We start from the raw sequence: 12,740 nt of genomic DNA, 5'->3' as shown, positions 1-12,740 counted from the left end.
ACCTGATGGCGCCTCGACACAATCACAAGGTTCCGGTCTTCGGAGCAAGGACAAGGGATCCTCTAGCAGCGTTCGTGGACGCACTGGCAAGTCCATGGAACTTTCAGCTGCCATACGTGTTCCCTCCGGTGCCACTCCTGCCCAGAGTAATAAGTAAGTTCAAGCAAGAAGGAGGAATCCTACTTCTGATCGCTCCCGCGTGGCCCAGACCTCATTGGTACTCAGACCTTCAAGCTTCCGTCTTGAAGGCCAAAAGTTTTTCTGAGGCGGTCATTCAAACTATGTTGAAGGCCCGGAAACCGGCTTCTGCTCGGATTTACCATAGGGTCTGGAATTCTTACTTTGCTTGGTGCGCATCTAACAATCATGACGCTTACAAGTTTAGTACGGCCAAAATTTTGGCCTTTCTACAACAGGGCCTGGACTTGGGCCTTCGTCTGGCCTCCATCAAGGTTCATATTTCTGCCTTTTCGTTTTGGTTCCAGAGAAAAATTGTGACTTTACCTGATGTTCATGCGTTCACTCAGGGTGTGTTGCGGATTCAACCTCCTTATGTCCCGCCTGTGGCTCCTTGGAACTTGGCGGTGGTTCTAGAGGCATTACAAGAGTCTCCGTTTGAGCCCCTTGAATCTGCAGACCTTAAGTGGCTTTCTCTTAAGGTTTTGTTTCTGCTGGCTATTGCCTCTGCCAGACCGGTGTCGGATTTGGGTACCTTATCTTGTAGGTCACCATATCTGATTTTTCACCGTGATAGGGCGGTTCTTAGAACACGTCCCGGGTATTTACCTAAGGTGGTGTCGTCTTTCCACCTTAATCAGGAGATTGTGGTTCCGGCCTTTGCCTCTCCTGAATTGTCTTCCAAAGAGCGGTCTTTGGATGTGGTACGGACTCTCCGTATCTATGTGAAGAGAACTGCCTCCATCAGGAAGTCGGATTCTCTCTTTGTTCTGTTTGGTTTTCACAAACGTGGCTGGCCTGCTCACAAGCAGACCCTGGCCAGATGGATTAGAATGGTGTTTGCACATGCTTATGTACAGGCTGGCCTTCCAGCTCCTGCTACCATAAAGGCCATTCTACTCGGTCGGTTGGAACTTCTTGGGCGGCCCGCCGTGGTGCGACCCTTGATCAGTTGTGCAAGGCGGCTACGTGTCCTCAGTGAACATGTTCCTAAGGTTCTATGCCTTCGATACTTCCGCCTCCCAGGATGCTTCCTTTGGACTCCAGGTTCTTGTGCCCGCTACAGTGCGTCCCCTCCCATAAGGAACTGCTTTAGGACATACTGTGGACATCTTGTGGAGCCCAGTGTACCCCGCAGCAGAAAACGAGATTTATGGTAAGAACTTACTGTTGTTAAATCTCTTTCTGCGAGGTACACTGGGCTCCACAAGATGCCCACCCTGACGCACTTAGCTTCTTTGGGTTGGTATGGCATTAGTCGCTGACACCCTCTCCTGTAGTGAGTGTGTGTGGCTACTAACGATTGTCGTCTCTATTACCTGCTACTGCATTGGTCTGGTTAACTTAACTGAGCTCCTGTGCACGTAGGTGGGGTTATAGAGGAGGCGGCACTGTGCATCTTGGGAACAGTCAAAGCTTTGAGTTTGTTGGTGCCTCGGATCAAGATCCTACTCTACACCCCAATGTCATTCCCTGTAGAGCCCTGTGTACCTCGCAGAAAGAGATTTAACAACAGTAAGTTCTTACCATAAATCTTGTTTTACAGTTTAACAGTGTTGTTTTGCATACACAAGATTTATTTATAGTTTCAGTGATATTATGAAGAAAATGTTCCATTTCACAATGTGTATTGCAGCCGTTTTGACAGTCACACACACTTTGTAGAATGCAGATTTTAATAGGGGTGAATTGGAAATAGTAAATGGTTTCCATGGTGACAGATGTCCAGTCCAACATAAATAACTTACAACACTTGTGTCATTTGTTTTCAGGACAGTTTAAGTTGCTGGAGCAAGACCGGGATATTAAGGAGCCAGTGCAGTATTTTAACAGTGTGGAGGAGGTGGCTAAAGCGTTTCCTGAGCGGGTCTACGTAATGGAGGAAATAACATTCAACGTCAAGGTAGTGCTAAAAGTACAAATATTTATCAATGCTGTGTCGAAAAAATTTAGACATTTTGATATATTTTGTATTGGGTTAGATTTATTATGACCTATGGGATGCGTTTAATTTGCCACCAGCCGGAATCTTGGCACGACAGGATTATTCCTACTCGTGGGTGTCCACGACACCCGTAGAGTGGGAATAGACGTTATGACACATTACAGGAGAGACAAAGTGCTCTCTACCTGGACTTCCCTCTTAATATATGATTTGCAATCAGCTGTGTTGAAATACCTTACTTGTCATTTCAATAGTTCAACACAGGTGACACCAATCCTATATTAAGAGTGAAGTCCAGGTAGTGAGCATTTTGTCCTGCCTGGAATGGGTCCTGTTAGGAGGTATGCACTATATAATATACACCTTTCCCCAGGCCCCCATGTCATAAGTGCTCTGGGCACCCCCAAGGGTTAATCTGGCTCTGGGTTTAGGCCACAATTAAAGCTTTGACATCATAATTAATTAAGGGAAAACTGATTCACAGACCACATTTTGGGCATAAATCATACACCTATACATATAAATTACAAAAGTGATAAGGGTTGAGTCTCCTATATCTGAAATGGTCGGGACCAGGAGCATTCCAGGTATAGGGTTTTTTTCAGTCTTCTGAATACCCAGGGGTCAGGCAGCGTCGTCTGGAGTGTAGGGATGGGGGTCCGGCAGTGACTGCATTGGAAGGGGGGATCCGGCGTCCTCCATGGGGGTCAGGCAGTGTCCGTGGCAGGTCGGTGCTGTAAAGCATCCGTGGTCAGTGGGGGAATGGCTGTAAAGCCACTCTAACACCGACTGTCATTGGCCAGTGACACAGTGATGTCACGGCAGATCCGAAATATTACGTGTTTTCTGAATACTTCAGATAATGTAATTCTGGATAAGGGAGACCCAGTCTGTATCTGAAAATAAAGACCAATGTCCTGTTACTCTCATGATTTACAATGCAAGTTACATTAGAGACCCTTGCCAGCATGTGTGTTACGGTCTGTGCGCAATCCATCAAATGGTCAGACAGGATGTTAAGAAGGGGCACTTCCCAAATAAGCATTTTACTTGTTGTGTGTCATGTGCACCAACAGATGAACTTCATCAGTACAGGAGCTGCACTTCTATCTATTTGCAGTTAGGAAATGCCCCTTTAAAAAAAAATCAAGCTGTGATGAGGACTAGTTACTGAAACTGCTTGCACAGCAGATTCCATGATCTATGGCCTGTCTAAATGTGGGCTGGGAAAGTTCTGTCCTACTGTAGCCTGTGTTGCTGCTTTGTGTAATGGATTCTTTTTATCATAACACATTATTTTTATCATAATGGATAACTACATTTTTGAATTCTTCTAAATCTCTTCATATTTAGATTATACAGTGTCAAAAGGAACATGGACATATTGCATACATAACAAAATAGTTTCAAATATTTTTTGATAGCTTTAGTGTGTGGGTTACCTTTTCATTTAACTCTATATACAGTATGATCACGTTAATGCAAACGTCTTGTCTCAGAACAGAATTGCTATGACTACAGATACAGCAGAGGCATAACAAAAAGGTTTACCTGTTGTTAATTACCTTCAACTTTAAAAACTCTTTCACAGAGTATATTTAATATTAGAAGGTAATTATTATCCAGGGCATGCAAAGGATCAAAATATTCTGCAGCGTTGTACATCTGCAGTAGAAACGTATTACAAAATAACAATGATTCCTAGCCAGAAGATATCCGCATAGGGTGGAGTTCAATTAGCTGCGGTCATTTTCCATGGGTTAATTTATCCCCCGGGTCTATCGAGTTAACCGAAGGCAACGGTTAACGAAGTGGGTGGGGTGGTTCACTAACTAGCGTGTCAATGGGTGCCGCGACCCTGTTAATGCGTAGGTCTGTGATCTTTTCACATATTCTACGTGTTAACGCCTGTGTCGGGTGAAAATGGGAGTGCAATTAAATAATTGAATAGCCCCGGGCGTTGGCTACCACCCTTCTTACCCCTCTCTCCCCCCCTCCCCACCCCCATGGATGCTGGTGTAATTTGCCTGCCATTTTCCAGTTAGAACCTGATGTAAGTTAGAACCAGGTATAACATGATTACCTTAACAAGCGCCAACTCTAAACATTTTTTTCAATTGTTTAATTGCTCATATATTATAAAATTTGTATCTCTCATATGTTAGAAAGTTAGTATCGCTCATGTATAAAGTTAGTTTCTGAGCATCCCACATTTTAATTCAGAAACTAGTTAGGACCAACCTACTGTTTCCCCAAAAGATAGCTCTGTTTCTTTTAGAGCTGATTTGTCTACAGCCAATATATTGCTTGAAGCACAGTGTCCACCAGGCCTTGGACTTTCATGGAGGATGAGGGCCACAGTGAGTGTCTGTGACAGTCTATGTGACTGTCCTGCTCCGTATAACTCTCTGTAAGCACAGTATGAGAACGATTGGGAATGTTATGGCTATAAGAACACTGCAGAGAATGTTCTTCATGGTAGCCACATCATCAACCTTGTTAAATTGCTAATTAAAGCATTTTAACACTGCCCGCAGTATAACTGTAAACATGCTGTGAAGGATTCATGTTTACAGTTATTTTTCCGACAGAGTTGAAATTATGTAATTATCATTTTAATGTGGTTGACATCATAGAGCCGGGATTATAGTGCTGACAAGAAGATTATGACTGCTTACCATATGGCTTGAGTATGTTATGTTGACGTACTGTATGAGAAATGCCATTTTATACTTGCAGGCAGAGCAGGATTTTCTGTCCATAATGTTTGGATTTTGTTGCCCCATATTGTAACATCTTTAAATCAAACAATAAATATTTCCCATTCTATTCAATTCTGTGACTTTAGAAACAAAATGTATTTGTATATAGTAAATTCAGCATTTTATTATTGCTCAAGAAAACAATGAATGATCTAACTGGATTATGGGGAGGCATCTCAGACTCCTTACCATGAATATATATATATATATATATATATATATATATAATTTTATTTTATTATTATTAAAAAAAAGTGAGGATTTTCTTTAGAATGTGTCCATTATATTAAATATGAATGAATGACTATGTATCATAGTTGTCTACCCTCCCACATCCTGCAGGAGACTCCCAATTCACAGTGGAGTCTCCTGCTGCCCCGCAAAGCTCAAACTAAACCCCAAATTCTCCAGCTATGATCTCCCTGAAACTACTTTCCAGAAGTAGGCAACTATGCGATGTACAGGGCATTGAAACCATTGCAGACTTTTAGCTTTTTTTTTTTTTTTTCAATCTGCAAAAATAAGGAAATAAGTGTGCCTGGTGGTTTCCCAAGACAGTGTTTTAGTGGCCTTGCGTGTAGGGACAAATCTAGACTGAAAGCCAATCAACCAATTACCTTATAACTACTGAATATTAGACAATGAAAACCATTGTCTGTTTAGTTGCTTTGGTTTAGTGCAAATTAGCACTTAAATGGAATGTTCGTAAACAATTTTCAGTGCCTTTTTATTTTGCACAGCCACTTGGATGAGATTACTGATGTATTGAAATCCTCAGGACAAATGGGAATAAATGCTTACTATATTTGGCACACAAAAGAAAGTATCTGGGGGATCTTATGGCCTGAGCGAGCTCTGTTCTTTAGCTGTCCCAGTATCTCATTTCAAAATGATGTTCATTCTCCCTGTAGCTTTATCTGAGGTCCCTTGTCATCATACCAATTGGAGAGGACTCTCAGGGGACCCATATGCTCCTAGTAACCCCTTCAGATTACCTTTAGGAGTCAAAGTACTGGATTCTTGTTCGGTGCTTTAATAATAGCTCACACTGTGACTGATGAGCAGTAAACCATATTTATTATAACCTACATGAAGGTTCATAGAGACACTATGAACACTTATGCATTAAGTAGCCACACAGACATTGGTTTAACATATTACATACACACATGTATATATACAATGTATTAGTATTACCAGTTAGTACCAGGTTAAGATGCGATGGGGCCCTAGGCAGTATACTCATTTCGGACCCCCACCCCAGGGGGCAGGGGGTCATCATGTGCAAGATTAAATATCATGACGTGTTTTGGGTTGCCTGGTCCTGGTGTGTAATGGTGGAGCAGCATTTATTCATGATCTAGAAGACTGGGGCTGGCTGACTATGTGCAGCCGCTGCAGATCATGCTTAACTTACTGAAGCAGTATTGGTTTCACAGGGCTTCCTTAGCCTACAGGAGGCAAAGCCCTGTAGGACCAGTATTGTATCAGTACATTATTTGCCACATGGGTTCCACATAGTCAAATTCAGGCAGCCCCAGTCTCCCTGAGAGGAAGAGTGTGTCACAGCTGCTGCTGAACTTGATTGGTGTCAGACTGAGAGAGTAGTTGCTGCACAGTGATCCAAAGCAGCTGAGTGAGTAGAGCTACCCAGTGTTCTCTACATGCTATATTCTCAGGCAGTCCACTTGGCAAAATATCCCTGCCAGCCGGCACTGTGATGCACCTGAAAGATGTATGGCTTATTGGCCGCGTTACAGTGTAGCTCACTGCTCGGAAGTGCCCCTGCCAGTAGGAGGATACAAGCCGCCCTCTCAACCTTGCCTACCCTGTCTGAAACATCCCTGCCAGAAGGAGGATGCTGGCTGTCCCTTCCTCCTCCCTACTACTACACCAATGCTGTCAGGTCCCTACTACTTCGACCCTGCTGCCTTCTGTGTCCCTGCTACTACCCCCAGCTCTCATGTGTGACCCTACTACTACACCCAATGGGCCATCGGTTTTACTACAAATACTACTTTCAGCTGTCTTCCCGAATCTCTGCAGCTGCTACCACCGCCACCAAACGTCATGTACCTACTACTGCTACCCACCTATCATGTGTCTATACTACTAGTAGACCCACCCACCTGGTGGGTTGGTGAGTATTCATACTACTCCTGTTTCTCCTTCATCCACTAGGAGACACTTTACTCCTTAAGAATGCCAAATTGATTTCTCACAAGTATTTAAAATGCCTGCTCTAATATATATTGTAAACGCTTGCACCTCTTATTACCATATCCCATGAATGTGCGCTATACATCGCAAAACACTGCATCCCATAAGAGAAAACAATACACCCACACATTATCTGAGTTCCAAAGCTCATTGATGTATATATTTGTTATTAAAAGGATATGGATTAAATATATATTACAAAGTACAGTATACCTATAGTTACATGATTACAACTCACACAGTAAGAAGTTAATACATAAAGTTAAATACAGTTACATGCCAGCATACAATACACTTATCCTTAAGTTATAAAAATTTGTCTTTCCATATCACTCTCTCTCTCTCTGTAAATAAATACAGGAACTGATCTGCCAGCAAGTACATCATCGACTCAGACCTTACAGCCACTAACTTCCTGTGTGGTCAATGTGTTATCTAGTTTCTGGGGGAGGGATTTACGATGAGTCACCAGTTCCTTTGTATATGCTGGACAGGTTCAGCCTTGGGGACGTCCAAAGGGGCTGGCCTGAGTTTCCTGTCCACTACCTGTTTGGTCTATGTATTGTTCTAACAAAAGTGATTTTAGCTTTTATATATGTAATCATAATTATCTGCTGCAATGTCCCACAACTTCACAACAAGCATCAAATGAATCTACACATCAATCTGGTTGCTTCAATAGTAAACATGACCGGTCTATCTGGTTTCGTTCAAATAATACACATACATGACATTACTTCATTATATACAATTCTAAATCATCATGATGTCTGGCGCTTGATACCACCACAATTATGTACTGCATGAAATAAGTGTTGAATCCATCTCTGTGGCATGTCCGTGTAAATGCGTGTGTTACCATATATTGCTGTGCTCACTGCGCGTATTTGCAAGTATAGCGACTTATATGTGTGTAGTTTGTATGTTCTCTTTATGTAATTTTTTTTTTACTTCGACATCCTGTTTCATGTATCCATACTACTATTTCCTATCCAATTGCCATGTGTTCCTACTAATATACCCATATACTAATATAGCCACCAATCTGTCGTATGTCCCTAGTACTATTACTATTATTACTACAATATTGATGGGTAGTGGTAACCGGTAAGAATAATTGAAACATACTTTTGAATTGAATAAAACATTTCTTTTAATATTTAAAACTGTTTTCTCTAACGTCCTAGTGGATGCTGGGGACTCTGTAAGGACCATGGGGAATAGACGGGCTCCGCAGGAGACATGGGCATTTTAAGAAAGAATTTAGATTCTGGTGTGCTCTGGCTCCTCCCTCTGTCCCTCCTCCAGACCTCAGTTTGAATCTGTGCCCGGACGAGCTGGGTGCTGTTTAGTGAGCTCTCCTGAGCTTGCTATAAGAAAGTATTTTGTTAGCTTTTTTATTTTCAGGGAGCTCTGCTGGCAGCAGACTCCCTGCATCGTGGGACTGAGGGGAGAGAAGCAGCCCTACTCTCTGCAGATAGGTCCTGCTTCTTAGGCTATTGGACACCATTAGCTCCAGAGGGATCGTACACAGGATCTCACCCTCGTCGTCCGATCCCAGAGCCGCGCCGCCGTCCCCCTCGCAGAGCCGGAAGACAGAAGCCGGGTGAAAGAAGCAAGAAGACTTCGAAATCGGCGGCAGAAGACTCCAGTCTTCACTGAGGTAGCGCACAGCACTGCAGCTGTGCGCCATTGCTCCCACACTACACCCACATACTCCGGTCACTGTAAGGGCGCAGGGGGGGGGGGGGGGGGCTGGGCAGCAATTAGAGACCTCTTTGGCAAAAGTTTGCATATATACAGTTGGGCACTGAATATATGTATGAGCCCCCGCCAAAAAATTGTACATGAAAGCGGGACAGAAGCCTGCCGTCGAGGGGGCGGGGCTTCTTCCTCAGCACTCACCAGCGCCATGTTTTTTCTCCACAGCACCGCTGAGAGGAAGCTCCCCAGCCTCTCCCCTGCAGTTACACGGTAGAAGAGGGTAAAAAGAGAGGGGGGGCACATAATTAGGCGCAAAAATCAATATAAACAGCAGCTACTGGGTTAACATTAAGTTACTGTGTTATTCCTGGGTTAATAGCGCTGGGGTGTGTGCTGGCATACTCTCTCTCTCTCTGTCTCTCCAAAGGGCCTTATGGGGGAATTGTCTTCAGATGAGCATTCCCTGAGTGTGTGGTATGTCGGTACGTGTGTGTCGACATGTCTGAGGTAAAAGGCTCCCCTAAGGAGGAGATGGAGCAAATGTGTGTGTGAGAGGGTGTCTCCGTCGACAACGCCGACACCTGTTTGGATATGTGTAATTAAGTGCTAAGGTGAATTTATTGCACAAAAGATTAGAGAACAGAAAGGGAATCTACCCATGTCTGTCCCTATGTCGCAGAGACCTTCAGAGTCTCTCAATGATCACTATCCAAAATAATAGACACTGATATAGACTCGGAGTCTGACTCCAGTGTCGACTACAATGCAAAGTTACAGCCAAAATGGCAGAAAAGTATTCAATATATGATTATTGTAATAAAAGATGATTTGCATATCACTGATGACTCATGTGTCCCTGACACAAGGGTACACATGTTTAAGGGGAAGAAAGCTGAGGTAAATTTCCCTCCTCTCATGATGAAAAAGAGCGGGAATCTCCAGACAAGAGACTGCAGTTTCCCACAAAGAATTCTCAGGGAGTATTCTTTCCCTACTAGGGCCAGGATACGATGGGAATCTTCCCCTAGGGTGTCACGTTTGCCCAAAAGGTAGCCCTGACGTAACAGCTATCCTCAGGGATCCTGCAGATAGCGTGCACATTCTGGTACACTACTCAGACCGGCGATTGTGTCGGCATGGGTTTATAGCGCTGTGGCAGCGTGGACAGGTACCTTATCAGCAGAGATTGAGACCCTAGTATGTGTATATATATATACATATGTATATATAGACTGGAAAGACGAGGCGGCACTCAGAGGCTTGTAACTGCAATCATATATTTGTGCAAATGGTGCAAATCATATGATTTGCACCATTTGCACAAATATATGATTGCAGTTACAAGCCTCTGAGTGCCGCCTCGTCTTTCCAGTATATATCACCGGTTCCCGGTTGGGGAGGGCACCAGAGCAGCATTAGTCCAGTATTGGACTAAGTGGAGTGCCGGAGCATCTGCTCACCTTATGTATATATAGAGATATATATATTAAAGACGCTGTCTTAAGAGATATATATATATAAAAAACATGCCCAAAGAGACATGAGTATACTGGGTCCTAGAGTCAAAGCTATGACGATTTCTGCTTGACGTGTCCTGTAGAATATGCAATGGACAGATGATGCCGACTTAAGAGGCATATGGAAGGCTGAGGATTGTGTGGAGAAGGGTTCTTGGACCTGGGGGGTCATTCCGAGTTGTTCGCTCGCAAGCTGTTTTTAGCAGATTTACTCACGCTAAGCCGCCGCCTACTGGGAGTGAATCTTAGCATCTTAAAATTGCGAACGACGTATTCGCAATATTGCGAATACACCTCTCTTAGCAGTTTCTGAGTAGCTCCAGACTTACTCGGCATCTGCGATCAGTTCAGTGCTTGTCGTTCCTGGTTTGATGTCACAAACACACCCAGCGTTCGCCCAGACACTCCTCCGTTTCTCCAGCCACTCCCGCGTTTTTCCCAGAAACGGTAGCGTTTTTTCCCACACGCCCATAAAACGGCCAGTTTCCGCCCAGAAACACCCACTTCCTGTCAATCACATTACGATCGCCTGAACGATGAAAAAGCCGTGAGTAAAATTCCTAACTTCATAGCAAATTTACTTGGCGCAGTCGCAGTGCGAACATTGCGCATGCGCACTAAGCGGAAAATCGCTGCGATGCGAAGAAATTTACCGAGCGAACAACTCGGAATGACCCCTCTGGTCTCCACAGCTATAGCTGGTAATTCTGATATTTTGCCTTATATTCCTGCACAGCCTAGGAAAGCACGACATTATCAAATGCAGCCTTTCGAACAAAGAAACAAAGTCCGAGGTGCGTCCTTTCTTGCCAAAGGCAGGGGCAGAGGAAAGAAGCTGCACAACACAGCTAGTTTCCAGGAACAGAAGTCCTCCCCGGCCTCTACAAAATCCACCGCATGTCGCTGGGGCTCCACAGGCGGAGCTAGGCCCGGTGGGGCACGCCTTCGTAAGTTCAGCCACAAGTGGGTTCACTCCCTGTTAGATCCCTGGGCAATAGATATTGTGTCTCTGGGATATAAGCTGGACTTTGAGGAGATGCCCCCTCACTGACGGCCCTGCCGGCTTCCCCCCACGAGAGGGAAACCGTGTTAACTGCAATTCACAAATTGTATCTTCAACAGGTGGTGGTCAAGGTTCCCCTCCTTCAACAAGGAGGGGGTTATTATTCGACCATGTTGTAGTCCCGAAACCGGACGGTTCGGTCAGACTCATATTGAATTTAAAATCCCTGAACATATACCTGAAAAGGTTCAAGTTCAAGATGGAATCGCTAAGAGCGGTCATTGCAAGCCTGAAAGGAGGAGATTTTATGGTGACTGTGGACATAAAGGATGCATACCTTCATGTCCCCATTGATCCACCTCATCAGGCGTACCTCAGAATTGCGGTACGGGATTGTCATTACCAATTTCAGACGTTGCCGTTTGGTCTCTCCACGGCCCCGAGAATATTCACCAAGGTTATGGCGGAAATGATGGTGCTCCTGCGGAAGCAAGGTGTCACTATTATCCCGTACTTGGACGATCTCCTCATAAAAGCGAGATCAAGAGAGCAGTTGCTTAATAGCGTATCACTTTCTCTGGAAGTGTAACGGCAACACGGCTGGATTCTATATATTCCAAAGTCGCAGTTGGTTCCTACAGCTCATCTGCCTCTCCTAGGCATGATCCTAGACACAGACCAGAAAAGGGTTATCTCCCGATAGAGAGAGCTCAGGAGCTCATGACACTGGTCAGGAATCTATTAAAACCAAAACAGGTGTCAGTGCATCACTGCACTCGAGTCCTGGGAAGGATGGTGGCATCATACGAGGCCATTCCCTTCGGCAGGTTCCATGCGAGGACCTTCCAATGGGACTTACTGGACAAGTGGTCCGGATCACATCTTCAGATGCATCAGTTAATCACCCTATCCCCCAGGGCCAGGGTGTCTCTCCTGTGGTGGCTGCAGAGTGCTCACCTTCTCGAAGGTCGCAGATTCGGCATTCAGGACTGGGTCCTGGTGACCACGGATGCAAGCCTCCGAGGGTGGGGGGCAGTCACACAGGGAAGAAATTTCCAAGGGCTGTGGTCAAGTCAGGAGACTTGCCTTCACATCAACATCCTGGAACTAAGGGCCATATACAACGCCCTGCGTCAAGCGGAGTCCCTGCTTCGCGACCAACCGGTTCTGATTCAGTCAGACAACATCACCGCAGTGGCTCATGTAAACCGCCAAGGTGGCACAGGGAGCAGGGTGGCGATGGTAGAAGCCACCAGAATTCTTCGCTGGGCGGAGAATCACGTAAGCGCACTGTCAGCAGTGTTCATTCCGGGAGTGGACAACTGGGAAGCAGACTTCCTCAGCAGGCACGACCTCCACCCGGGAGAGTGGGGACTTCATCAAGAAGTCTTCACGCAGATTGCAAGTCGGTG

At 44.8% G+C, this 12,740-nt stretch overlaps 1 protein-coding gene across 4 annotated transcripts in view; it reads left to right on the top strand.

Moving 5' to 3' along the window:
* Positions 1-12,740, top strand: part of GAREM1 (GRB2 associated regulator of MAPK1 subtype 1) — a 269,247-nt gene that overhangs the window by 189,720 nt on the left and 66,787 nt on the right. For 3 of the 4 annotated variants that reach the window (XM_063923663.1, XM_063923662.1, XM_063923664.1), the window contains one exon: positions 1,950-2,080. The exons of the other annotated variant lie outside the window; for it this stretch is intronic. In XM_063923663.1, coding sequence (XP_063779733.1) covers positions 1,950-2,080 — 131 coding nt within the window. The remainder of the gene's footprint in view (positions 1-1,949; positions 2,081-12,740) is intronic. 4 annotated transcript variants of the gene reach the window in all.

The sequence above is a fragment of the Pseudophryne corroboree genome, chromosome 5, assembly GCF_028390025.1.
Source record: "Pseudophryne corroboree isolate aPseCor3 chromosome 5, aPseCor3.hap2, whole genome shotgun sequence".
NCBI classification, from domain to species: domain Eukaryota; kingdom Metazoa; phylum Chordata; class Amphibia; order Anura; family Myobatrachidae; genus Pseudophryne; species Pseudophryne corroboree.
The sequence above is the reverse complement of the archived record's forward strand: the minus strand, read 5'-3'. Positions and strand labels throughout refer to the sequence as shown.